Consider the following 25,285-nt stretch of genomic DNA (forward strand, 5'->3'; position numbering starts at 1 on the left):
GTAATAAGATCATCACAGTTGGGATATTTATTACATATTTATTACTTTACTTTTATTTTTAGATTTAGATTCAGATTTTGAACTTAAATTTAAATGTATTGCTTTAAAAAAAAAATATTATTATTTATTGTACGTTTGTGGATATTGCTGGAATTTGTGAATTTTCATTAGGATGAATAAAGTATCTATCTATCTATCTGTCTGTCTGTCTGTCTGTCTGTCTGTCTGTCTGTCTCTTCATTCATCTGTCTGTCTGTCTGTCTGTCTCTTCATTCATTCATCTGTCTGTCTGTCTGTCTTGACAACTGACTATCTGTCTGTGTCACAACCGAGGACGGAAGGAGACAGACCCGTATGCAGGATAGCTTCAAATGAATGGGGTTTAATAAATAATGAAGACAAAGACAAAAAGACGATAACTGAAACAATACAAATGACGACACTTAACAATAACTAGACATGACGAGGGGTAAACGGAACTAATGATTCTGCATCGGCAACGCGGCTCACTTAAATATAAAAAGACAGTGATGACACAATAAGGATCAGGTGTGAAGACAGGGAGGGGCAGACGAAGGCGGGGCAGACACATGACGAGGAAGGTAAACAAAGGCACGTGGCCAACAGTTCGGGCTGATTCCTGACAGTCTGTCTCTTCATTCATCTGTCTGTCTGTTTTTTCATTAATTCATTCATTCATCTATCTGTCTGTCTGCCTCTTCATTCATCTATCTATCTATCTATCTATCTATCTATCTATCTATCTATCTATCTATCTATCTATCTATCTATCTATCTATCTATCTATCTATCTATCTATCTATCTATCTATCTATTTCTCTGCACTGAATCTATATTCTTTAGATTGTGAAGCGATGGCTGACTGTAGAACGTCATACTCACCCCATTCATAGGAATAACAGTCCTCTGCCAGTCTTTACCCTGAAGCATCTGAGGGTCCAGCTGACAAAACAGACAAATAGACAGACACAAAACATCACTTCAAAATATATTTATTTATTTTATTTCCAACCAACTGGCTGTCGATTTCTCTTCTTCATTCCTCTGGTTTTCATTTTCTGTGTTCCATAAAGTCTTTATTACACAATAACTCACAAGAACAGATCTCTTCTTTTTGCATCGCCATCTTGTGCAATTTGCCTAAAAAACTGCTAATCGAATGCAAAACACATTCAAAACTGAGCATATGACAAAATCAGACATCTTCCTGCTAACACTTGACCATTCTAATAACATATAAAGTGCATTTCTGCTAAAAATACATATTCTGAAGGGAACTACTTGGGCACCCGGGTAGAATAAGAGTCAAGCTCATAGTGGCATGAAGAGCCTCACCATCTGGTTCAGGTTTCAACCCTTTTTCACATTAGGAGGAATAAAAGAACCAACATTTATTTGTCACTATATGACTATATCTCATTTACATACAGGTTTTCTTTACACAGGTCTGGGGTCTTTTACTGGGTAATAAAATATTATATGCGAATGAGATCACTCAGATAAAACTTATGTACCACAATCTGTCCTTTGCCGATTATACGATCCGTGCTCTCTCCGTCTTCTTTGCTCATCTTGGTTTTATTGTAGCTCTTGTCATAACAAAGCAGCCTCAGCATCTGAGAGCCTTCCAGCTCAATCTCAAACTCCTGAAGAAAAAAAAACAAAAACAAGAAATTCCCAAATTACTTTCTTACAGCAAAAATCAGCATTTTAGAAACTACAGTATATCACTGTGGCGTCTGGTGGAGATGTTTGAAAGGATTTCGTCCTCAGGCTAAAAAAAAATTGGCAAATATTGAAAAGGAGAAACCTGCTGACTGAAAAAATATATTTGCACGAAGTGGCATTTATAAAGCAAACACTGCTGCTCACTGCTGCTTAATATTAGCTGTCTTTTAATTTCTATATAAATTCTATTCTATACGAATACAGTTCATGTGCTTATCAAAAACCACAGCCATGTAAAATTCTAAAATGTTCTTACTCAGAAGCTATTAATTAATTAATCGATTAATCAATCAATTAATCAATCAATCAATCAATCAATCAATCAATCAATCAATCAATCAATCAATCAATCAATTAATTAGTTAATTGTTTGGAGACAATTTTATCATTTTTTTTGTAAGATGTCTCCAGTGTTGGTGCTTTGTAACGTTTGTTCATTATGCTTCGTTATTATGGTCTTTTTACATCAAGCGAAAATGAAAGAAAGAGGACGTATCATCACCTCGTTCCATTTGGGCTCTGTAGTGTATCTGTAAACACGCGTCTTGGCTTTGTTCACAAATAAACCGAACGAGTCGACCTCCATCGTGCAGTACAGATCTGAAAAAAGATCACACTTCAGATCTTCGGACTGACAATAACCTTAACAATAAAGGAACAACACGAACAAGTGAATAATCCCTCATGTACAAGGAGTGCGTGATATAACAAGGAAAGAAGACAGACATAAGCATCAGGATCTTTTAAAACAGACTTTAAACCATTTCCCACCCTTGACAAACAGAGTTACTTACTTAAGCTTTGCTTTAGTCCAGAAGCAGAATGGATGATTACATTCAGGAAGCCGTAAAGTCCAGGAGATTCGTCGTCTGGAGAAAGACGGACATCATGAGAACACGATCTACACAGATGCGTAAACCGTAACAGCAACTCTGACAGCTGGACCAGCAAAAAACTGTCAAATAATGTGCATAGTCTATGCTAATGCATCATCTTCTCTATCTTAACTACGTTAATTTACTTTTAAATTCTATTTAAAAAACAAATAACTTTATTCTAGTCCTATTCTATTTTTATTCGATTTGACTATGAGACTAAAAAATTTGAATTCGAATTGTTGTGGCAAATTTTTCTGTGAGAAATGTGATTTTTCTTTTATTTACCATTTTTTTGCAAGGAGTCTCCACTGTTAGCATTTTGTAACAGGAGCTATAGTTATCCAACACGGAAAAACTGGGGAATTCTTGCTAACATTATATAACATCTCTTTACATCTCTCTAATGTTAGTAGAGAATAAATAAAGGCTGCTGAAGGACTAGCTGATTTCATGACAGGAAAATGTAGCTCTAAACAAATAAAACATATAATACTTATGGTGTGGCATTGATATAGTGGTGAAAGATAATAAAACACAAAGCATCTTGTTCCTTTCTTTCACGTCACTGAATAATTTCTTATCACAGTCTGAATTTGTGTTTATATAGTAGCAAAATTTATTTAATAGCCAAATAATGACGTTTTCTTACCTTCCTTGTTGGCGGTCAGAGGGATGTGGTGGACGGTTTGGAGTTTCACACAGGAGTTGGTGAGCATCTGGAGCTCCATGGAGGTCAGGGACACACTCTTGAAGCCTGACGAACAACGCAGTGTCGAAAACGTTTAGCGAATGAAAAGAGATTAATAGTGTTTTATATTTGTGGTGAGCGTCTCGCTGACATGGCTGCCTACATTTCTTTTGTTGTTCACGAATCATATCCTTCCAGTCGGCGCGCTCGTAGTCAGAGGAGATCAGGAACATGTAGCTCTATAATAAAGTGAATTTAATGAGAAGAGAAACAGACCTCGATCATATTTAGGCGGAAGAGCAGGTTGCCAGATTAGACAGTTTCAAGATAACACAAGAGACAGAAAAACAGAATTTGTAAAAAAAAAAATATACAAAGAACTAAGAAAAGACCTAAATAATTAAAACTAAGGTGTATCTGCCAGCTCTAGTAATTAAAAAGGCAAATGAATGAAAAATAAAGGACGACGCTGGTTTAGACCTGACGTTAAGGAGGGTCCTGGTGGCAGTGATGGAGTGTCTCACCTTGCCGTTTTTGTTATGCACTCGCAGTGGCATGTTGGGAGACGTCAGAAGCAGCAGTGACTCCTGTTCTGACAGCTTCTTTTTCAGCCTCTCAATGACCTTTGAACCCTTGTTAGCTCTCTAAAGGAGCAAAAGAAGGAGAAAATTTTGGATTGTGGAGTAAAGTGGAACTTTCTAAACCGAGCTGTACCAACAAGGAACAAGGAACATCGAGGAACATCTATTTAAACAGAATGTTTGAGCTCATTTCGTGCTCATTCCTGGTACCTTCTCTCTCTGAATCTCGCTCCTCAGGGAAGAGATCTTAATCTTAACGGCGTCTAGTTCTTCATCCGGGACCTGCGGGATCGGGACGGGTTCCGTGTCCTCTGCTGCCTGGAAGGTCAGATCTGACAGTGGAATGTACCATTTACAGTCATACTGTTGACTCTTCCTGAGGACAAAAAGGCAAACAGAGAAAGAGAGAGAGAAAGAGTAGAGGATGAGGAGAAATAATCCAATATTGAGATGAAAATACACCGGAATCTAATTAGAGAGAAAGCAGAGCTCGGTTTACAGACTAATGTGACTTTAAACATAACAGACAGTTAATGGGGATCGATTTTGTTTCCAAAGCCTTGAAATAAAGAGCGTATGTACAAGACTGTCGAAGGTGCTTTCGCCTAGTGCGAAAGTTCACTACATTGCTAAAAGAAAAAAGTGAAATAAATCCTGACATTCGTTTTAGTTTCAATCTTCATTTGAGATTGATTTCTCTCTCACCCTCCGATCTGTTTCTTGAGCTTGGCGCAGAGCAGCAGGTCAGTGAAAAGGAAAACGTGTCGCAGTTTTCTTGCTCCTTCCACCAACTCCACCATGAAGCTGTCCTTCAGCAGCTGCCGATTCTGAACACAAACAACATAAATAAGAAGAGGACGTTTATAAGGCATATTAAAGAGGCTGTGGTTACTTTGGGGGGGGGCACTGTGGCTTAGTGGTTAGCATGTTTGCCTCACACCTCCAGGGTTGGGGGTTCGATTCCCGCCTCCGCCTTGTGTGTGTGGAGTTTGCATGTTCTCCCCGTGCCTCGGGGGTTTCCTCCGGGTACTCCGGTTTCCTCCCCGGTCCAAAGACATGCATGGTAGGTTGATTGGAAAATTGTCCGTAGTGTGTGAGTGTGTGAGTGAATGAGAGTGTGTGTGTGCCCTGTGATGGGTTGGCACTCCTCTCCAGGGTGTATCATGCCTTGATGCCCAAAGACGCCTGAGATAGGCACAGGCTCCTCGTGACCCGAGAAGTTCGGATAAGCGGTAGAAAATGAAGGAACGAATGAATGAATGGTTACTTTGGTTAACTAGGCTAAGCACTTCTACTATGAAACATTGATATATTATGAATGTATCATAAGGTTTATTTTGATATGTGGCACATGGTTGTCAGGTATCACCTCACAATCTAATCTCGCACCATGATCAACTGTCTTGACCCACTGAGGCTAAACAGCGACTGTTTTTTAAGTAACACTCCTTCAGAAATATCTGTTGTCACTCACATAACATCTGCTTCACTCTTTATATACTTGAAACACATGCTTTAATATCTACTCTTATTGAATTGTGGAATTAATTGAAATGCATATCTCAGGCTGTGGTACAAATCCTTAATATGATTATTCTTTATAGCAGTAATACACTTGAACTGCCATAAGTGACCCTTAGCAGTCTCAACTCCACCACAACTCCAGTTTCAGTCTAGGTACTTTTCAGAGCATGACTGCTGAAATGGTTTGACTGTTTAATAAACAGCTTTGCCATTAGGTGGCAGTATTGTTTTTCACTCCTGAGCGACCAAACCTTTAAACAAGCCATAACATCACAGTGTACAGGGAGCCTTTGTGTGATTGTGAGATGAGCTCATGTGGCATTTTTAAAGCAGGTAAATTCTGTATGTAATCTGCTCAGATAAAAGAGCCTGAAAGCAAAACGGGTGGCTAATGTGTAAAAGTGAATGTGCATCCATGATACACACACACACAGGAGTGGATAGAGTAGCCCGTGGTTACCGTTCTCACAGCAGTGCTCATACAACACGTCATCCCTGCAGTAGGACAACAAAAGGTGATGTCACAAAAAGATTGTCCAATAGGATGCCGCTACCTGCCTCCTTTCCAGCTCAGCAGTCACCCCCCACATTTTCTAGACAGTATGTCATCGAGGTCCAGTCTTCATCAGCAGAAGAACACTCACACACACACTCTCACACACTCTCTCTCACACACACACACACACACACACACACACACACACACACACACACACACACACACACACACACACACACACACACAGCTAGTGCTGGCCATGATGAGATGTGTGCAGGGCAGCAATGTGAGTGTTTGTGTGTTTGCAGCTGTGTCAGGCTGATGGTGAGATGAGAACACACACACACACACACACACACACACACACACACACACACACACACACACACACACACACACACACACACACACACACACACACAGAGCTAGTGCTGGCCATGATGAGATGTGTGCAGGGCAGCAATGTGAGTGTTTGTGTGTTAGCAGCTGTGTCAGGCTGATGGTGAAATAAGAACACACACACACAAGCACACACACACACACACACACACACACACACACACAAACACAAACACAAACACAAACACAAACACAAACACACACACACACACACACATATATATATATATATATATAGAAACACACATAAAGAGTATAGCAGATGTGTTTCTCAAATACAAATCCTACTGATGGCCTGATTTCAGTCCAGCACCCAGGCAGCGTAATGAGACCAAGCCATTCCAACTGGCAAAGAAGAGAAATGACTGCGAGTCAAAGGCCTTCTGGTCCCACTAACCACCATGACACACAATTAAAGTGTTTCAACTGCGGTTGCTGAATAATTGAGAGGGAATTATGAAAACGATCATGCTTTCCTCCAGCTTAACACATCCCACTGAGACTAATGGAAAGGCGAGTCATGTGATGGGGAGAAGACAAATCTGACTGCTCAACTTCCAAAAATGGTTTCAAACGCATTCCAGTTGCACTATTGAAAGCTGTTGAGAAGGTGCACCTGAAGGTCAGAAGGTGCTGATTAATTTTCTATAAATGAGTCCGTTGTAATATGTTATTGCTTCTATAGTAACGACTTAAGCCGGGCTCACACTTTCTGATTTGGGCTACGATTTGGTCGTCTGAGACAAATTTTGTAAATCCTAAAAGATTCCTGGAATCCTAAGGTGAAATCTGTAGTCTTTGATCGATGGTTTGTCATGTTCATGATCACCGACAGCCAATTAATGGCCGTCACAATCGTTTTTTTTCCCTCCGATTAAGTTCTGGTAGTGTCAGACAGTTACCTGCAATTTGACATCTACTACAACAAGCATCAACCAAAGAACCAATAGGAGCACCAAACCGGAGTCATGTGGACAGTACAACAGGAAGAAAAACTAAAACGTTAGAGATGGTCATTGTTTGCTGCTCTCTGCCATTTCAGCGAGAGAATGCGGGTCCGAAGATGTCACGGATTGATGACGTAAAACTCCGGACAGGTCTTCTTGTGTGCGCCCGATTTTGACGCTTTTGACTGCCGTACAGTCTGACTCTATGTCAGCTGAGATCCTACAGTGTGACATAGGGATCATGTTCATACAGTCTGACAAGCAACAATCGCCAATGATTATGAAAAATCATACAGTGTGAGCCGGGCTTTAAACATGTAGCCGGGCTGATATGTATGGCTGAAAGTCCACATAAACAATTAAACTGTTGATATGGTGAACTTTATGTTAACGTAGCAGTCGGAGTCCAGTGTCAGAGCTTCCTTACTGATCCTACCTTATACCAAGTGAGAAAACAGAGCCATAATTAACATGTAACATCTTTGGCATCAGTTAATAGTTTCTATTTTAACATGATACATAAAAAAAAAATTAAACAAAACCTGCACAAGCTCCATGCAAACCTCTCTATCTCTCTATCATTATTATCCAATCCCTCTTAGACCTACTTACAGTAAGCCACATCACTAGCTATCACCCATTAAAACCAAAATCTCCCTTCTGGAAGATTCTGAGATTAAAATCAGTTCATCTCAAACTCCACTTGGTGAGGCTCAGACTCCATTAAAGAACTGAAGGATAAAAGAAAAAAAAAAGGAACAAACACATTTTCAGGAAGTAATGATGTCACCGGCACCTGACTTAAGCAGGTATTCTTGGTACGGCTATTCATAGAGCCCACATCGAGTCAGATGTGATTTAGAGCGCAGTTACACAGAATTAAGGTTATTATGCCCTCCGGTCTCAGCAGCAATCCAGTCTCTAGTTTAAGTTAAGAGTGTAAGAGCTTCCAATGTGCACATAGGACCAAACACTGGAGGCTGCACATCTGTGTGTTTCTGTTTACTTAGATATGACTTCTTTAAGTAGGATTTGTACAGACATCTCATCTACACGATCTTATCAGTTCAAAGCTTCTCGATGTTTCAGTAATAATCATAAGAATAAACAAAGAATGATGGCTTAAACCTATACAGAATATTACAAATATGGCAAATTTATGAGCCCCACATCATACAAGTAGCACGTTGTAATCTATTCTGAGCCATTTTCCTCCACAAACACGACGGCCTTGTTTCTGTAAGGAGCACACATCAAACCAGCTGTCTCTGCACATCATGTGACATTTTCCTATAACCTGCCTTTAGCAAAATGTGACAAGAGAAGTCTCTTAAAATTGCTCACTACAAGCACAATTTAACCATGAGATGAAGCTCAGAAAATTCTGATTTTTCTCCCAGCAGCTTCACATGCAGCAGAACAGCAGCCTACATATTTATAAGGAGGTGTGTTTGTGTGTGTGTGTGTGTGTGTGTGTGTGTGTGTGTGTGTGTGTGTGTGTGTGTGTGTGTGTGTGTGTGTGTAGGTACTGTAAGTAGAGGTAAACATCACCGTGTTGTACGTGTATGTGTGTCTATGTGTGTGTATCTGTGTGTGTGTACAGTATGTGTGTGTGTATGTGTAGGTATGTAGAGGTAAACATCACCGTGTTGTGTGTATGCATGCGTGTGTGTGTGTGTGTGTGTGTGTGTGTGTGTGTGTGTGTGTGTGTGTGTGTGTGTGTGTGTGTGTGTGTGTGTACAGTAAAGTACAGAAATTCTTGTGGGTACTGAAAAAAAACAGATCTGATGCAATCTATCAGCCAGTTGTAGTTGTAGAGTTTTTGAATAGAAAATATGAAGTTTCTCTGAACTTTTTTCTGAAAAAGTTGAAACTCCATTTCTATTACTTAACCATACATATCATAAGGTTTGACAAGAACAAACATGTACACACGTAGACCTATTTTTACATTCACGCCTCTTTGCATATACATGCATCCTTCATGCACACACAACCTCGACTGTTACCGGATGTACGGCGCTTTTTGTTTTCGTTCCCAACATAAAGCTTTCTGCGTGCATGAACCGATGCCAGCAAACAAGCATAATTATATGTGTGCCTGAAGGGTATGTGTACTTAAATAGGCAAAAAAATGTGTAGATTATGCACAAAATTATGTGTGTTTTTTTAGTGCTAGTCTCAACATAAATGCCTTCACTCTTGACACAGTCCCAACGACTAAAAGAAGCTTGAGCAGTTTCAGAAGAGAAACATGCTGCTCCATTTGCATTTTAATTAAGTAGCTTCTGTGCATTCCCCCTCCCCCATGTGGCCATAGCGGGTCTCCGAAGCGCGATCCTTTTCTGCAGGAATTATTGACATGCTGCTGTACTATAGTCTGGATACAAGGATATGTTCACTCAGTGCATGAATATTAAAAAAGCTCGATATGGCTTTATCATAATTCAAGACTCGGCATCTTAGAATAAATATGGAATAGTAATTATTGAAGTATTTTTTCAAAGAATACAAGCACTGCTATTTTTGATACCTGTGCATTAACAATATTGTGTTATTCTATTGCTGAATGTTACATTAAGGTGTTTATTACCGGCTCCTGATTGCCACTGGAGATGAAAGGATCGGTCACCGAGAAGCGCTGGTCATTTGTAAGCAGATACATAAATTATTGCCTATTAATGTTGTACAATAACGTGTTGTTTTGCGATATAATTGGTGTATCATCAAAAAAAAACAGGAGCACAAATCATTTTTATGGCCTGAACTCTAAACAAAGAGGCAGATATATCTTCCTCTTTCTATATTTGGCCAGTTGCCAAATATAGTGATGATTCCATAGTGATGATGATGCAGCCTTTTACTTGTCACTGAGACCGCTACAGTCTCTCGTCTCTCAAATCAAGTCTTGAATTTTTTTATCTTTAGCAAAAAAAAAGAAAAACCCTAACCCTAACCCTTGTCAGGTGAAATGTGGTCAAACAGCTTTGTCCAAGCATCTTAAACAAGACAAAGTGGTCCAGAACAACCAGAGATTTACATCCAACCCTTTCATGTACACATCATCAATATTTGATCAGTAGTTTGCTCTCTCTCTCTCTCTCTCTGCCAGAGACCACATAAGGGTTTGTGATTGAATGTGCGTGTGTATATGTGAAGGAGGATTCCTCACGAGATGGCCGCCTCCTGAATAATAAATGCGATGCGAATCAGAGCGAGGTGGCTCGTTAAAGGCACATTACACGCCGCCCTTCACTCACAGTCCATCAAGAGCCAGCGATTCATCTGACACTCCTACGAGTCCCAGCTGCAGGAATGATGAGGTGGCAGACCAACTGTGTGAAATTAAGATAGACAGAATGTTCAGAAGTTCCCCCCCACTCACCTCGCCTTTTTTCACGGTCATAGACTGGCGACGTGGTGTGCTTTCCTCGTTAATGCTTGACAGGAAGTTTTGCGAGATACGAAGGGCGTCTTGGAGGAGGGGGTGATCCGGGTGACTTGAGGGTGTGTGCTTTAGCAGATCCTATACCACACACGCATACAGACCTTGATCAGAATCTACATTTTTCATTATGAATATGAAAAATACAAACAAAGTGTAACTTACATGTAAAACGAGTGTGCTTCTTGTTACTCTATCCACTGGTTTATAAAGGAGAGCTGACACACAGGGACATACAGAGAAACCAATTATTAAACAGTACAGCAGTGTCTTCTTCTATTAAATGGTAAATAATATGTCAAACAAAAGTTCAGGTAATGCTGAAGACATCACATGACACTTTAAAAATGACCAGGTGAAACAGACAGGTATGTACGTTTGATCTGAGATATACTTCCTCTTATACAGTAGATCTTGGGTCCCTGTAACTGTCCATCAGATCTTCAGATACTTTATTATTGCAACACATAAAAATAATAAATAAAAATGGGTATAAGCAATCTTACTTTCCAGTGAGTACTTGGCTATCTGGTCCTTGCACTCTTTGGTACTTCGGACTTTCAGGTTCTACAGAGATAAAATAAAAAGACATGAGCGTTGGATTGTAACTGCTAGCGCTATTGCATTGGCTTATAACTGCTAGCGCTGTTTTTTTTAAGCATTCATCAAAATAAGGAAAATGAGACTTTTATCTCATTTTATGATCCGCCGCAACACTGTTCGTAATATTAAGGCCATGAATGAACATTATTAAGTCGCATTTGAGCTACTAAGCATTTGTTTTTCTCTCTGCAGTTAGGTTCTTGCATAATGCTAGTCAAGTGTGAATGAATTAGCTCACATTAGCTGATCCACTCTATTGCAATATGCAGATAAATCAGAATGTTACTTTACCACAAAGCTTGTGGCTCTGAAACCCACGCAACACTTTGCATCCCCCTTGGTTTTCTCAGCTCTGCTATCCCATTAAACACAATTATCCTAACGTTGGACTAGTCATGGTGTCAGGGGACCGAAGGAGCCAGGCTCGCTGTATTAGATGAAGTATCAGTTGGCATGACGACGCTTACTATAGGGGGGGTTGGAGTAGGCTGAACTGAGACCGAGTAACGTTTTCTCCTTCTAGCATTTAGCTGGCCATAAAATCTCATGCCAAGTCCCTGAGGACTGAAGAGCTCTGTTTTCTACAATTCAGGTGGAGCGCCATGTTTCATGTATGTCTCTCAATACTCGCATTGAGAGTGCAATCCCAGGGTAGTGTGTAAGACAGATTAGAGAATGTAGCCTGGCCTGAATAAGTAAGGAAAAGACCTTTAATTTGAAAGCTGTTACCTCGGAGATCTCGGCAAACTGTGCATTTGCTTGGCAGCATTTCTCTGCCGTCTCCACGGCTAGTTCGTAGTTGTCCACGAATGCCCGGTACACACCTAGCTGACTTGCCTGCACGTGGAAAAAAAAGAAAAAGAAAAAAAAAGTCACAGTTAAATTCATAATTATTTGCTTTATGGAAAGTCCCGGTAAGACCTGATGAGATTTTGAGTGATGATTGTTCATTGGTCTTCACTGTTGTTAGCAATCATTTGTGTATGCTGTTGACTTGTTAGCACTGTTGGGGACATAATGGACATTACATTTAGCTTTTCCTTTTATTCTCTAGACAGAACACAAATAAAACCTGTACTGAAATATAAAAACAGAACAAGCTTCAGTTCAGGTACTGTAGTAGAAGAAGTTCCTTCAGGGTGGCAAATGTAACTGTTTTTGTCACGTTATAAAACGGTGTTGGAAAAAAATGTCACTTGAATTCAAGAGGAAAATCCAAAAGGCTGGCACAAAATTTTAATGAAATAATCTATAGTGGGAACACCAGCCACAATCAATAAAGAATTGATGTGCTATAGTGATGTAGTGCGTGAGACAAAGTTATAACAAATGATCCATGTGTGGACGTTCCCAGGTGGACAGATGAGTCAGTATCATTGCCATCCAATCCACTGGGCCACCACCGAGCTCAGCTGCAGGGCCTGGAGCAGTTTTCATGGCACTGAGGCCCAGTGCAGGCTGCACAATTAATGGGTATAACTGGCACATCTGAAAATCTAATTCAGTGACTAAAACATTGCTGCAATTCATCCCTCTTCAGCTTAAGGGGTCAATCAATCTCCTGAAACACAAATATACACTGGGATGATAAAGGACTTTGTCTGTTAGAGTGTGTGTCACTGAATACGTGTGTGTCACTGAATACGTGTGTGTGTGTGTGTGTGTGTGTGTGTGTGTGTGTGTGTGTGTGTGTGTGTGTGTGTGTGCGCGCACGTGTGCGTGTGTGCAATAACAGAGTTATCTGCAATGCTTCATAGCCAGTAGCAGCTGCAGAGACGAGTACACAGAAAAGAGATACAATCAGATGTCCTTTGTATTTGCTAACTAATAATTAACAATAATTTATGTGTTTAATACTTTTCTACACAACTAGAGGACGATTTTCTTTTGACCAAATGTTTCTGAAACGTCCTGTCAGTTTTCATGTTAGCAATTTAGCTAGAGTTAACACTGGACTTAACACTTGTTCAGTCACGTTAGCTCTAATATCTGAGAAACTTATTAAAATTTATCGTTTATTAGTATGAGCTAAAAATCCTCCTAAAAATCCTGTCGGGTTAGCTTACGTTAACTAGCTGGCTAACATTAGCAGTGAAACTTTTAACCAACCTTTAAAAGTATAAGATAAAAATACTGTTAGAAATTCTTACAGATTAGCACGTGTTAATTAGCTGGCCTGCATTTAGAGTAAAGACAAAAAACATTGGTAGAAAATTCCGTAAAATTCAGAAAACATGTCAGGTTGTTTTATATTAGACTGCAGGCTAGCATTAGAATTACAGACAGTTTTGTGTAAATCGTTGGTCGCCAACTGACCTGGAGTCAGGCATTTTTTTCTCACAAATAATTTGACTTCATGCTGACTTTAGGCAATCAAATTATTAAAAAATAATAATAATTAAAAGAATTAAACTATATAAATGCTTTAAAACCATGTGTGTGATTATGTTACGATTTGTTGTGTTGTTGACAGAATATCATTAATTAAATGCAATTTTTATTTCACAATATTTTTTAGATAGATAGATAGATAGATAGATAGATAGATAGATAGATAGATAGATAGATAGATAGATAGATAGATAGATAGATAGATAGATAGATAGATAGAGGAGATTCAAAGTATATACCTATCTATTTATGAACAGCAATATTGTATAAAGTAACTTTAAATAATTATGAGCAATCATCACAGGCCTATATTAAGCACTATGCATACATTACCGTATGTTACTACATTATACAGTGATACAGTTATAACAAACACTTATACAGTAATGCATTATTAGTATACAATTTATTCATTTATTTTTTACTTCTGAATTTCCTGTTTAAAATAAAAGTGCAAATGTTTATATACTGTACCTTAAATCTGTCCAATGAGTTTTTGTGGAACGTCCAAGGAAAAAAGTTTTTGATGACTAGAAAGTTTTGGCTTGGCACAATTGTTTTAGACAATCTGACTTCCCTAAGGCATCAGTTTTCACCTTTCCATGACCCAGGCCTTCTGGCCCAAATATAGCCTTGAGTCATGCTTTAAAACAGAACTCCGACTGAACACTTTTCATACTAAGAGCTACAGTAAGAGCAAAAGAAAATTAGAAGGCATCCACAATTCCATCCATGCTGAGCAGGAACGGCTGCTTCAGGCCAAAATCAATATGTAGTGTGGGCCTCAAGAACTTCCTCTGTGATAATCTGGTTAGAGTGCCGAGCAAAACATGTGGCCCGGCGGACTCCTAGACTGCATCTGCTGGTAAACTAATGCAAGCTGTTGCAGGATGCTTACTTTACTACACATGCTGAAATGTTTGTAAGCCCACTTGTGTGAATAGGGATCAGCTTGGGCTAAGGATAAGTAAGGTGAAATCACTTTCAGCGAATAACAAATGCACAAATGCAAATACACACACACACACACACACAAACGGCGGGCGAAGTAACAGCTGACTGTGAAGGCTGGACAGAAACCAGTAGGCAGCAGTGCTATCTGCTGCTGACACAGGATGCTTTCCTTATCTATTCTGCCTCCAAAAATTGTTTCGTAACGACAGGAACATATGGCAAATTTGACCGGTAATGACCCTGAGCTCCTCCAGTTTTATTAAAAATTGTATAGATGCACAACAATGTGGAGTGAAACATTCGCAATCGGCCGAATGTAAAGAAATCAGCTTTCTCCATCATTCATACACATTTACAAAATACACTTACATTCTAAAACCTACAACCAATTTAATGTAGAAATAAGCACAATCTGCACTGATAAGAAGAACAAGGACATTACACTCTCAGCATCCAGAGAGAGAGAGAGAAAGAGAGAGAGAGAGAGAGAGAGAGAGAGAGTAGTGAAGTGAGAGAACAGTAAGGATGGAGAGATCAGGGGATTCACAGTCCTTGTACTCTATGACTCTATTAATAGTCCTTGTCCTGAAACAAAGTTTCTTTCATCGAAGCTGCCAGGGTGAAGAAGATGGCATTGTGACAACATGCCATCGTACTACCCACAATCCCCTGTGTGTAATGCATACACAGCACATACTACAGAGAAGCTTTAAGCGAATAAATAAGTTGCTATTCATTAAGAATTTAACAGAATGCTGTTAAAGATGATTCAAGCCCAGTGGGTTGTGGAAGAACAGAATCTCTTAATCTACGGTACATAGATGTGAAACAGGCTCGAACTGGTTTTTGGCTTGTAAGGATTCTGTTTGTCTCACACTAACTCTGCTGACTTTAATATCATCCCAGGGCTGTTGGGTCACTTTGAATCAAAATCAGATCCAAGATAATGGAACATGACTCACTTGTTTTTGGAAGAGGTCTCCTACACGCTGATGGTGGCTCCACTGTTGTACTCTGGGGAGGAGGCTGTCGTAAAACTCTTTGTGGATCTCGTAGAGCTCAGGCACTTTGAAGAAGATGGTCTCGATCTGTGGGATGGTCAGGACCGGCTGCGACGTGGTGGCTGCGGCTTTCAGTGGTTTCATGGGCTGAGGGACAAAATGAGAGAGCTGTTTGTTATAACGTTCATATGATCTGTTCATTTAAAGAGATAAACTTTTATGCAGACATGAAATGCTTGGATGGGCTTTTTTGTGCAAGCTCAAGTCCCTATGATATTCTCCAGAAAATGACTAGTTATGTACAGGAATATTCTAAACATCAATGTCTATCAATGTAAAAATGTTGCTTTACCTTATGAAAGTTATATTTGTTTACATTTTATTTGGTTGTAAAATTCTCCATGGAGATTGTAAAACTTGACAATTTTGGGGTGAGAATATGATGTAGTCCAAGAGAAATTTCCATAAAACTTTCCAAAAAAAATTAAATAAATAAAATACAATAATATTCCTGTACAATTCAGCCTGTAACAGGCATGTTTACATCAACACACACACAAACACACACTTACACGTACACACACACAACCACACACACACACTGCAGATGGCTGCTCTTAGTGAGATGCTTAGAGCAGTGATATGAGGCAGCCTTTATTTCCGCTCATTTAGGAAATCAAGCTTATCACACTCTGTGATACAGTAATGTGATTATCCAGTTAATGGGGTTTGACAGAGAAGCTCATAATCACAATATTATAAAATTACACAATACATACAATACACATTAAAATCTCTTACCAGCAACAGCGCCTCCAGGTGGCTGAGGTAGACTTCCTCACTGGCCAGGATGGCAGACAAAACCCACTTGCGCATCTCCAGTCCTTTCTCCAGGTCCAGGTCAGCCTGAAGAGAAAGAGAATTATTTATACACACACTTACACTTACATTTACACACACACACACACACATACACACATATAAACACTCAAGCAAATCCATACAAACACAAACAACACACATACACACACACAAACACTCACTCAAACACCCACTCAAAGCTACACATACAAATGCAAACAGAAAAATCACAAAAACACACAAACACATACATACGTACACAAATACTCACACAGACAAACACGCACACACACAAAGCAGGACTTGTCTTTTCTGCAGGTGTATTAGCTTGTCAGGTTTTAGCGTGTATTAACTTGTCATGTTACTAAGTGCTGACACTGGAGACTTCTTCCATAAATGTAAAAAAATGTAAATAAAAAAATAAAAATATATATAAAATCAATCCCGCAATCATCATATGAAAAAAATTCAACTTTGGTAAATCTTTTTATGCTGAGCATCTATTATCCAAGTCCCTGTTTAAGCTGTTACCATAGAAACGACAGTTAGAACAAGTGGCTTAATATAAACCTGTGATATGAATTACAGCCAGGAGTGTTAGTCAAAATGAATCAACAATCAAAACTGATCAACCAGAACAGAAAATAAAGCAGCACGGAATATAGATATTGAGTTAATGACAAAACGTTTGCATAAAAAAAAATACAGCGGCAGATGAACCAAAGAAACAAAGCAAGAGTTTCGAGCGCAGCATGTTCTCCTCGAGCAGTCTGTCCATATCCACTTTTATCATCTATAATTCATCCATACGTTTATTAAAAACCTTTTAAGGTTCGAGCGCAGAGGCCGAGCGCAAATCTCTGAGCTAATTAAAACTGAGACACTCACACACACACACACACACACACACACACACACACACACACACACACACACACACACACACACAGACCCACAAACCTTGAACATACTTTATTCAAAAATAATAATATCATTTTTTCAGATTCAGTGCAAAGCCTTGTGTGAGGATTTTATTTCTCCAATAAACGATAAGGAACAAATCAAATGGAAAGCGTGGGGAATTTGCAGGAAGAACGCACCGCGAGTATTAAAATAAATCTGCTCATAAGAATCACTTCACGCTGTCTGGAGGATGAGACACGAGCACAGAAATGACTCAAATGCAGCTGATGATACCTCATCAATTGTGATGAGGAATAAGGGACTCGCTCGCTGGATATGCGCTTGCTGGTGATGTAAATCTGTGTGATTTTCATATTCCTCCTTCTAGTTTAAAGCATGTTGTTTTTAATTTCTTTTAAGATTCTGCGCAGGCCTCAAAGCCAAGACATTTCCTCAGAGAATTCACGTTCAAATCCGTGTTATTACACACCTGGCCTTGCCTACATTTATTAATTAGATCAACGTGTTCATGATATACACGTGTATGCGTAGGAGCTGCAGATAGTCTGCACGCCGGTGGTAATTAAAAGCCATGTGGGAGCGGAATCCAGGGGTCAAAGGGCACTGGCTGTTCACAGAAACAGTGTATAGAGTACTCCTCCTACTAGCGGAGCATTGTGTTCACAGTTCAGACAGCTGATATTTTTAACCTGAAATGTAATTACAGACATTTTATTACCAAGAACACTGCGTTTACTCTAAAGGAAAAGAATTATAAATGAGGAAATATCTGATTACGTGACTCACAAGAATCCGAGATAAGAGGTGAAGTTCTTAAGTCCTTGAGAGTAGATAAGACTAACGTAAAACAACATCGTCTGGGTGTGGGCAAAAAAAAAAACTATAAAAGGTTTTTTCAGTGATTTTTTGCCACTAGTCACCTCATTATGGATCTGGATCAATCTAGACGATCTTAACTGGGTGACTCTGACATTTCTGTCACTGTTCATTAAGTTACCTGTCTCACTTTCCCCCTCATACATTTTTCTTTAACTCTTCTTGATATTTGGGTGCTGTTTATTTCTGAAATATTCCTGAATAATTATTGTTTAATCAGCAGGACAGAAAAAAAAGTTCATTTTCTTCTAACTGAACACTTTATGTGCTTTGTGTTATAGCACACTTACAGACTTGGAGGACTCGAGGGAGCCAGAGGACAGTGTGTCTCTGCTGCTCCGGCTCTTGGAGCTGAGGTACGGCGAGGACGATGGAGAGTCGTCGATGTAGGGCAGGATATCGTGGTGACGACGCTGCTCCTCGGCCCGGTCAGCATCGTAACCGTATGAAGGAGGGGTTCCAGTGAATGGACCATCTGGAAAGACAAGAGATGAACTTTAGTGCAAAATGTCACAATAACATGCTAATAAGGACATTGTGTCTAAGTTAAACATAAGACATTGACATAGCAGATATAGCAGATGTGTATTTTTTAAAACCTTATGTTAACCCACAACAGAATCTCCCATATTTTCCCGCTCTGACGGGGACACGACATTTGGCGATACAATCAAATCTCTGTCTGTCTGGGGGAAAGGTTACATTCTTATAGCCCACAACTAAAAGGGCAGCATCCAGACCTGACAAGACTCTCACCCACAAAATACAGCCATGTGCCAAGACAGTACACAATCTGACATATTCGTTAAAAATAAAAAAAAATAAAAAATCTGGAGCATGTTTTGATGTTTGTTTTTTCCCCACTCTGTCTCCAACACACTCGGTAAGAACTACCCATTCATATACATCACATGTTTTTTTTTTACTGTATGACCTGAAGCATTTTTCTTCTTCTTTGTCTTCGTCGTTGCGTCCTGTTATCCTCATCATGTCAAGTGACCTACTTTTACTCAGTACAAGCTGCTAATTTCATCCTGACTATACGGAACGCTGCGCTCCAGCCTACAGGTCTCTGAGGGAACAAAAAAAGGGAAGATTTGGGCATATGTTCAAATCTAGCTACTGGATTTAACTACATGTCTTTGTTTAAAGAAAGAAAAGGTGATATTATGCTGGTGGTGTTGTAGTATACTGCTTAATACTGACAACATGATGGCCTGCATGAACGTTATAACTCTCCATACCACACGGTGGAGTTAACATATATTACTCGTATTGGAGTTACTCAACAATAAAATAATGACCTAGTGAACTTGCGTACGGTTCTGCATTGTTTACTAATCGGTCTGCATGAACAAATATATATTATAACCATACAAGTGACCGTTTATTTAGAATCACAATCTACTCAAATAACTGAAATTCTTAACCTGTGATAGCAGACTACATTTTTAAAAGTTTTAAATTTAAGTCTGGATGCTGAATGATGGAATTTTTTTTTGTTTTTTTGTTGCTCGTTACGACATCATCTACTGCGAAGGTTCCTGAGAGCTGACGGTTTTATTAGTAGAGGTCTTACTAGGTTATGTGACAATGTACCATATGGCACATTAGGACACTTGATGCAGTTAAATGATTGAATTTTCTAAACGCTACAAGAACAGAGAGTGAAACACACACACACACCCACACACACACACACACACCCACACACACACACACACACACACACACACACACACCCACACACATAATCAAACCACACACTGAAACTGACACACACACACACACACACATTGAAACACACCCTGAAACTCACACATAGGTGCACAGACACACAAAAAGAAACACACCCACACTGAAACACACACACACACACACACGCACACACAGATCGGATTGCTAATGGATGATCGGCTATGCCAGTAAGAGTAACATGATAGCGGCTCTTGGGATAAGAGATGTTACAGTATACAGTACATGATGAAATGATGACATTTCTTTAAAGAACCATGTTCGCCTCTTTAACTTACGGAAACCGACACTCATTCTTTTTTCCTCTGAATTATCCAGTATATGTTTGCATTTTACGGTTTGTTTACTAGCACGCTGTAGATGTGCGCCTACGTTCGCTCCAGTCATCTAGTCATCGATGGCAGCTGTGTGTGTGTGGACATAGGAAGCAACATGAATAAGATCTCTACCTCATGAATGTGACTCACGAAAGCCTTATCACCCTAAAACCCATCCTCCACCTCGTATCACTACTGTCCATCTATTTCCACTGTCCTCCGTCACATCGCTTTCTTCCTCTGCTCCCCCGCTCCGTCTTATCCTCCCTCCCCCAGCTCCCCGCAGATGGCCGTTGCTCTTCAGCTTTAGGGCCAGCGAGCTGCAGTGTGCACATGTGGGAGCATCATTGTTAATGTCTTTGTGCTTTTCCACAACGTGTATTAATCCACTACTCCACCTAAGTGATATAACATCATTTCTTTAAGGGAACAAGGGAACATTTGTAAACACGACGCTCAATTTTTTTTCTTATGACGGATCATGGAGTATTTGATTTAAATACAGGAATTAAAAATGGTTTCTTTTTCTGTTTGGTTTATTCTGAACCAAAAACAAAAAACAAAACCTCATCTAACTACCATTTTATAGCCAAAGTAATTTCCAAGTCTTCGCTTGTGAATGCATTTTGCTCAACTTCATTTTTTTATCTGCTTCCTTTAGGATGCTGTATACAGTAAGTTGCTTTGTAATCTTTTAATAGTGGCTATTTGTACAGCATTAATGCCAAGGTGGTTACAACACACACACACACACACACACATACACTTGCTACATAATTAATTATCAGGGACATCTGTTTTGCCCTTTATTGTAAACCTCTCCATCTCATCCCAAATCCCTCTTCGGCTTTAGTTTGTGGTAAAGTGGGCTTTTAATGTGGGGGTCAAAAGAATTGGATAAGCGAGGCAGACTGGACACACCCTCTATAAACACTGGTGTGTGTGTGTGTGTGTGTGAGAGAGAGAGAGAGAGAGAGAGAGAGAGAGAGAGAGAGAGAGAGAGAGAGAGAGAGAGAGAGAGAGAGAGAGAGAGAATAGTAACATAATTGTAAATTTAATTTAAATTTAATAAAAAAGGTAGGAAGGCAAAATCAAAATTAAGTATCCAAAGAACACGCATGTGGATTTATTTAAGGAGAAGCATCATGGCAGGAGACCGAAAGTGTCACTTGGAGGTCTGCTAAGTCAATGAGACGAGGGAAAAACAAGCAAACAAGGCACGTGGCACAGAGTCACATGTCCTAAAATAAAACCTATGAAGTGATTAATATGTTTCAAATGCCAACTTCCTGTCTTAATGCCAAGTCAAGACAGACGTCCCATTTAAGACTTTGAGTCACAGCAGGAAAGGTGACAAATCCACAAGCTTGTATTCCATTTAATTTCTAAGTTTATACACCACAAAACAGAAATAACTATGTGTTCAAAAGTATGTGTGTTTAACAGTCTATGGACCATCGTACTGAATGTACGGAGCTAATTTTTTAACAAAATAAATCACGCAACCCTCCAGAACATTCTGCGACATTTAACTGGATAGCTGTACAGCATCTAAAATGGCTTTAAAGACGTTTATAAGTGAGGCCTTATGGTACTTCTTCGGAAAATGTTAGAGCTGGCGCGTTTGAATTAGCGTAAAAACAATTTTGGCATCAACTACTGGTTTGAATCGTATAAACTTAATAGCTTAGCAACATTACATTAGCTACAGTAGCAAGCTACCTTGACACAGAACTGCCTCACTAGTTAAATGATGTCACGGGTCTTAGACATTAGCATCTATCTATGTCCTTGAAGGATGGTGACAATAATATTAAGCCCCACCTTTTTTTTTTTAAGGTGAATCAAGGTGAAATACGTTAAAAAGGAAACAGCAGATAAAGTCAGTGACCGTGATTCATGTCTAAATAAAGAATCCACCTGAATTAGATCAAAAGTCCACAATAATATTTGTGTTATTCTTAGACATAAAATCTTAAAATTTTAAAAGGCGAATTTATTCAGAGAACTGAAGTCTGATGCTCTGCTCGATCACAGAAAAGGATGAGGTGACGATCTGTAATAAAAATGATTATTATTATGCATTATAAATTAGTATTATTTATTATATAATACTTAACATTATAAAGTCACAAAACAGTTGGCATCACACCCTCCAGTGTCACCCAAATGAGGATGAGGTTCCTCTCAAGGTTTCTTCCTCACCACAGTCGAGCAGTTCACAGACTTGCTTATTGCGGATAAATACAAACAAATTTAAATATAAGTCTAATATTAACCATGAATAATATTATTAACCTATATTAACCTTTGTATAATATTAATCTTTGTATAATTTGTAATTTCTGTAATATTTCTTATGTTCTGTAAAGCTGCTTTGAGACAATGTCCATTGTTAAAATCACTATACAAATAAATCCAAATGATTGGTGATACAAACATTTTGTTACACTGATATATGAGATATTAAAAAATAAATAAATTACAAAGTAAACACAATAGACAAGGCCAACATTTTTTTGCTTAGTACCCCCAAACCACCAGCAGTCAAAACAGGACCCTTTAAATAAATATAATCATACAAATATATATAACTGTAAAAATGTCTTATGGTGATATAAGACGATGGTTGTTCCAGTGGTTCAGGTTTTCAAAAAGGACGTGTCTTTTCTCTTTATGTGTGGAAGAGATATGATTAGGGATAGAGGGTAGATCATGGAGTAAATAGGGTGATCATTTGCATCCCCAAGGCACTGACTGTAACTTTGACTGTGGCTTTGGCATTGACAGGACTAAGTTCAGGAAATCAGTGACCTCCTACTGTGAATTTAATCAGACTGTGTCTTGAAGTAAAGAGTATAATCACAACAAACACTTACACTGCAATCAACTGCATAAACCTGTGTTTATCTGTATGTCTGTATTTGTTTGTCTCCAGTGTATGTTTCTGTCCATGTCACTGAAAAAAAAAGAAAAACAAAATCACCTGCTCTGACAAAAGGATTCTACACCTTAGTTTTAAATATCAGTTTCAAATAACACTTTTAAGTGAAAACATTTTTCCCTAATAATGTATACCTCTATAGCACTGTGTTACACTGCTAGTAAATAATGCTAACACACTCAGATACTTGCCCCAAAGAAGAAAGACAGTAATGGGTATTGATGGCTAAGTATTATTAACCTAAAATTAATACTTAATCTCTTTTTTTCCTCAAATCCTAAATTTTGCTATTTGGTAATATATTGTAAGGGTAATGCTGCTAACAGTACTAGCTTAGCAAGCAATATTTAGCAAGTGGAATACACTGTGTCTGGTAGCAAAATATACAAATATAGTCTGAGAAAAAATATTTTTTATTGTATTTTTAGATATAAATTATTATTAATTTAATACATAACGGCATATCATATAACTCATGACATGCTCTGAGGTGGTAGCTATAAGCTTCTCTTACTTTTTCTGGTTAAGGCATTGGTCTACTGATCGGAAGGTTGCGAGTTCAGGTCCACCAAGCTGCTACTCCTGGGCCCCTGAGCAAGACCATTAATCCTCAGTTGTATAAAAAATGAAATAAAATTGTAAGTCGCTCTGGATAAAGGCGTCTGCCAAACGCTGTCAATGTAAATGACTGACTACTTTCAAAATATTTTGAAACCGATTTCAGTAACTGAATCAGGACTAACTCCATTAAGTCTGAGAAAAGGTCAAAGCAAAACAGAAAGCACAGAGAGCTGGGACTTTCAAATCTCCAATCTGTCCTAAAGAGTGGTTATCAGCTGCTAAATTTAACTCCAAGACTTTGGGAATTCTTTTGTGGCAGTATGACTTGAGAAAGAAACTTATTGAAATTAACCTGGATTGGAAAAAATAGCTATTTTAACTATTTTAAAAGAAGTTATTTAAAACATTACTTTATTTCTGTCCTGGTTAACAAACTAGTTAGGATTATTTAGCAACAAAGCCCTGGCTTGATCCTTTCCATCTAGCCCTCTTAATGCCAGATTATATCATGCTATATGCTAGACACATATATAGCCAAGCTACGCACTAACATAAGCTAGATAGCTTCCTAGCAATATAACATTATTTCAGTGGTTTTAGTAAACAGTTAACTTTTTAATAGCTTCGTAATCAATAATTTGATTAAAAAATGGGGTTTATCAACACCAAAATTTAACTCAAAGAATTTGATGTAATGTTTAAATGTTTATTCTCAGTTTAACTAAAGCTCATATAAAACGTCATGCTAACTGAAATCTATAGCAAGCTAGCAAACTAGGAACTGGCTTTATTAGAACAACCTTTTTCTGCTTGTTCTCTAGCTAGCTTACCTAAATAGAAAGCTAGCTAGGTAGTTACTATAGGTAGATCATTGTTTTTTTGCTAGCAAGCTCTCTAATCATGTAGCTACAAAATGCATCAAACTTTTTCTGTTTTTCTATTTATTTCAAGAACTTTAGCTAATCCATGTTGGCAATTTTATTCCATCAAGCCAGGTGGACCCAAAACAACACAGTACAGGAACAGAAATAATATCTAATGCAATTAATTTTTAAAAGCTACATCATTTCCCAGACTGTGGCAGACAAGGACTGGCGTCACCCTTACAAGCTTTTGATCACGCGATGCGTTTTCTCTCTGCGGACGTTTTAACTAAAGTCATCTGCATGTCTCTGATACTTGCTACACTTTCTGACCCATTAGCATCATTCAGACAGCAGACAATTATGCAATCAGGCCTAATTAGAACCGTTATATCAAATGCGTACACTATCAATTATATAAGAGTGCTAATGTCAGAAACATTTTCCAGAATGGTTTAATGTTACTTCTGGCTCCTGGGTATATTCAAATGTGTCTTATTTCTGTCACTGTTTCCATTTTTTTTA

At 38.7% G+C, this 25,285-nt stretch overlaps 1 protein-coding gene across 2 annotated transcripts in view; it reads right to left on the reverse strand.

Moving 5' to 3' along the window:
- The window catches only part of bcr (BCR activator of RhoGEF and GTPase), a 61,276-nt gene that overhangs the window by 4,432 nt on the left and 31,559 nt on the right, over positions 1-25,285 (reverse strand). The window contains exons 2-17 of one of the 2 annotated variants that reach the window (XM_047805784.1): positions 18,611-18,795; positions 16,461-16,565; positions 15,621-15,806; positions 12,043-12,150; positions 11,217-11,277; positions 10,876-10,928; positions 10,651-10,791; positions 4,602-4,723; positions 4,107-4,272; positions 3,840-3,959; positions 3,479-3,554; positions 3,277-3,381; positions 2,544-2,618; positions 2,252-2,349; positions 1,536-1,667; positions 904-963 (exon numbers count right to left, since the gene is read on the reverse strand). In XM_047805784.1, the coding sequence (XP_047661740.1) occupies positions 904-963; positions 1,536-1,667; positions 2,252-2,349; positions 2,544-2,618; positions 3,277-3,381; positions 3,479-3,554; positions 3,840-3,959; positions 4,107-4,272; positions 4,602-4,723; positions 10,651-10,791; positions 10,876-10,928; positions 11,217-11,277; positions 12,043-12,150; positions 15,621-15,806; positions 16,461-16,565; positions 18,611-18,795 (1,793 nt within the window). Of the gene's footprint in view, positions 1-903; positions 964-1,535; positions 1,668-2,251; positions 2,350-2,543; positions 2,619-3,276; positions 3,382-3,478; positions 3,555-3,839; positions 3,960-4,106; positions 4,273-4,601; positions 4,724-10,650; positions 10,792-10,875; positions 10,929-11,216; positions 11,278-12,042; positions 12,151-15,620; positions 15,807-16,460; positions 16,566-16,791; positions 17,033-18,610; positions 18,796-25,285 lie in introns of those variants that run through there. The other variant, XM_027152705.2, reaches the window with a different exon arrangement.

The sequence above is a fragment of the Tachysurus fulvidraco genome, chromosome 21 (genome assembly GCF_022655615.1).
Source record: "Tachysurus fulvidraco isolate hzauxx_2018 chromosome 21, HZAU_PFXX_2.0, whole genome shotgun sequence".
NCBI classification, from domain to species: Eukaryota; Metazoa; Chordata; class Actinopteri; order Siluriformes; family Bagridae; genus Tachysurus; species Tachysurus fulvidraco.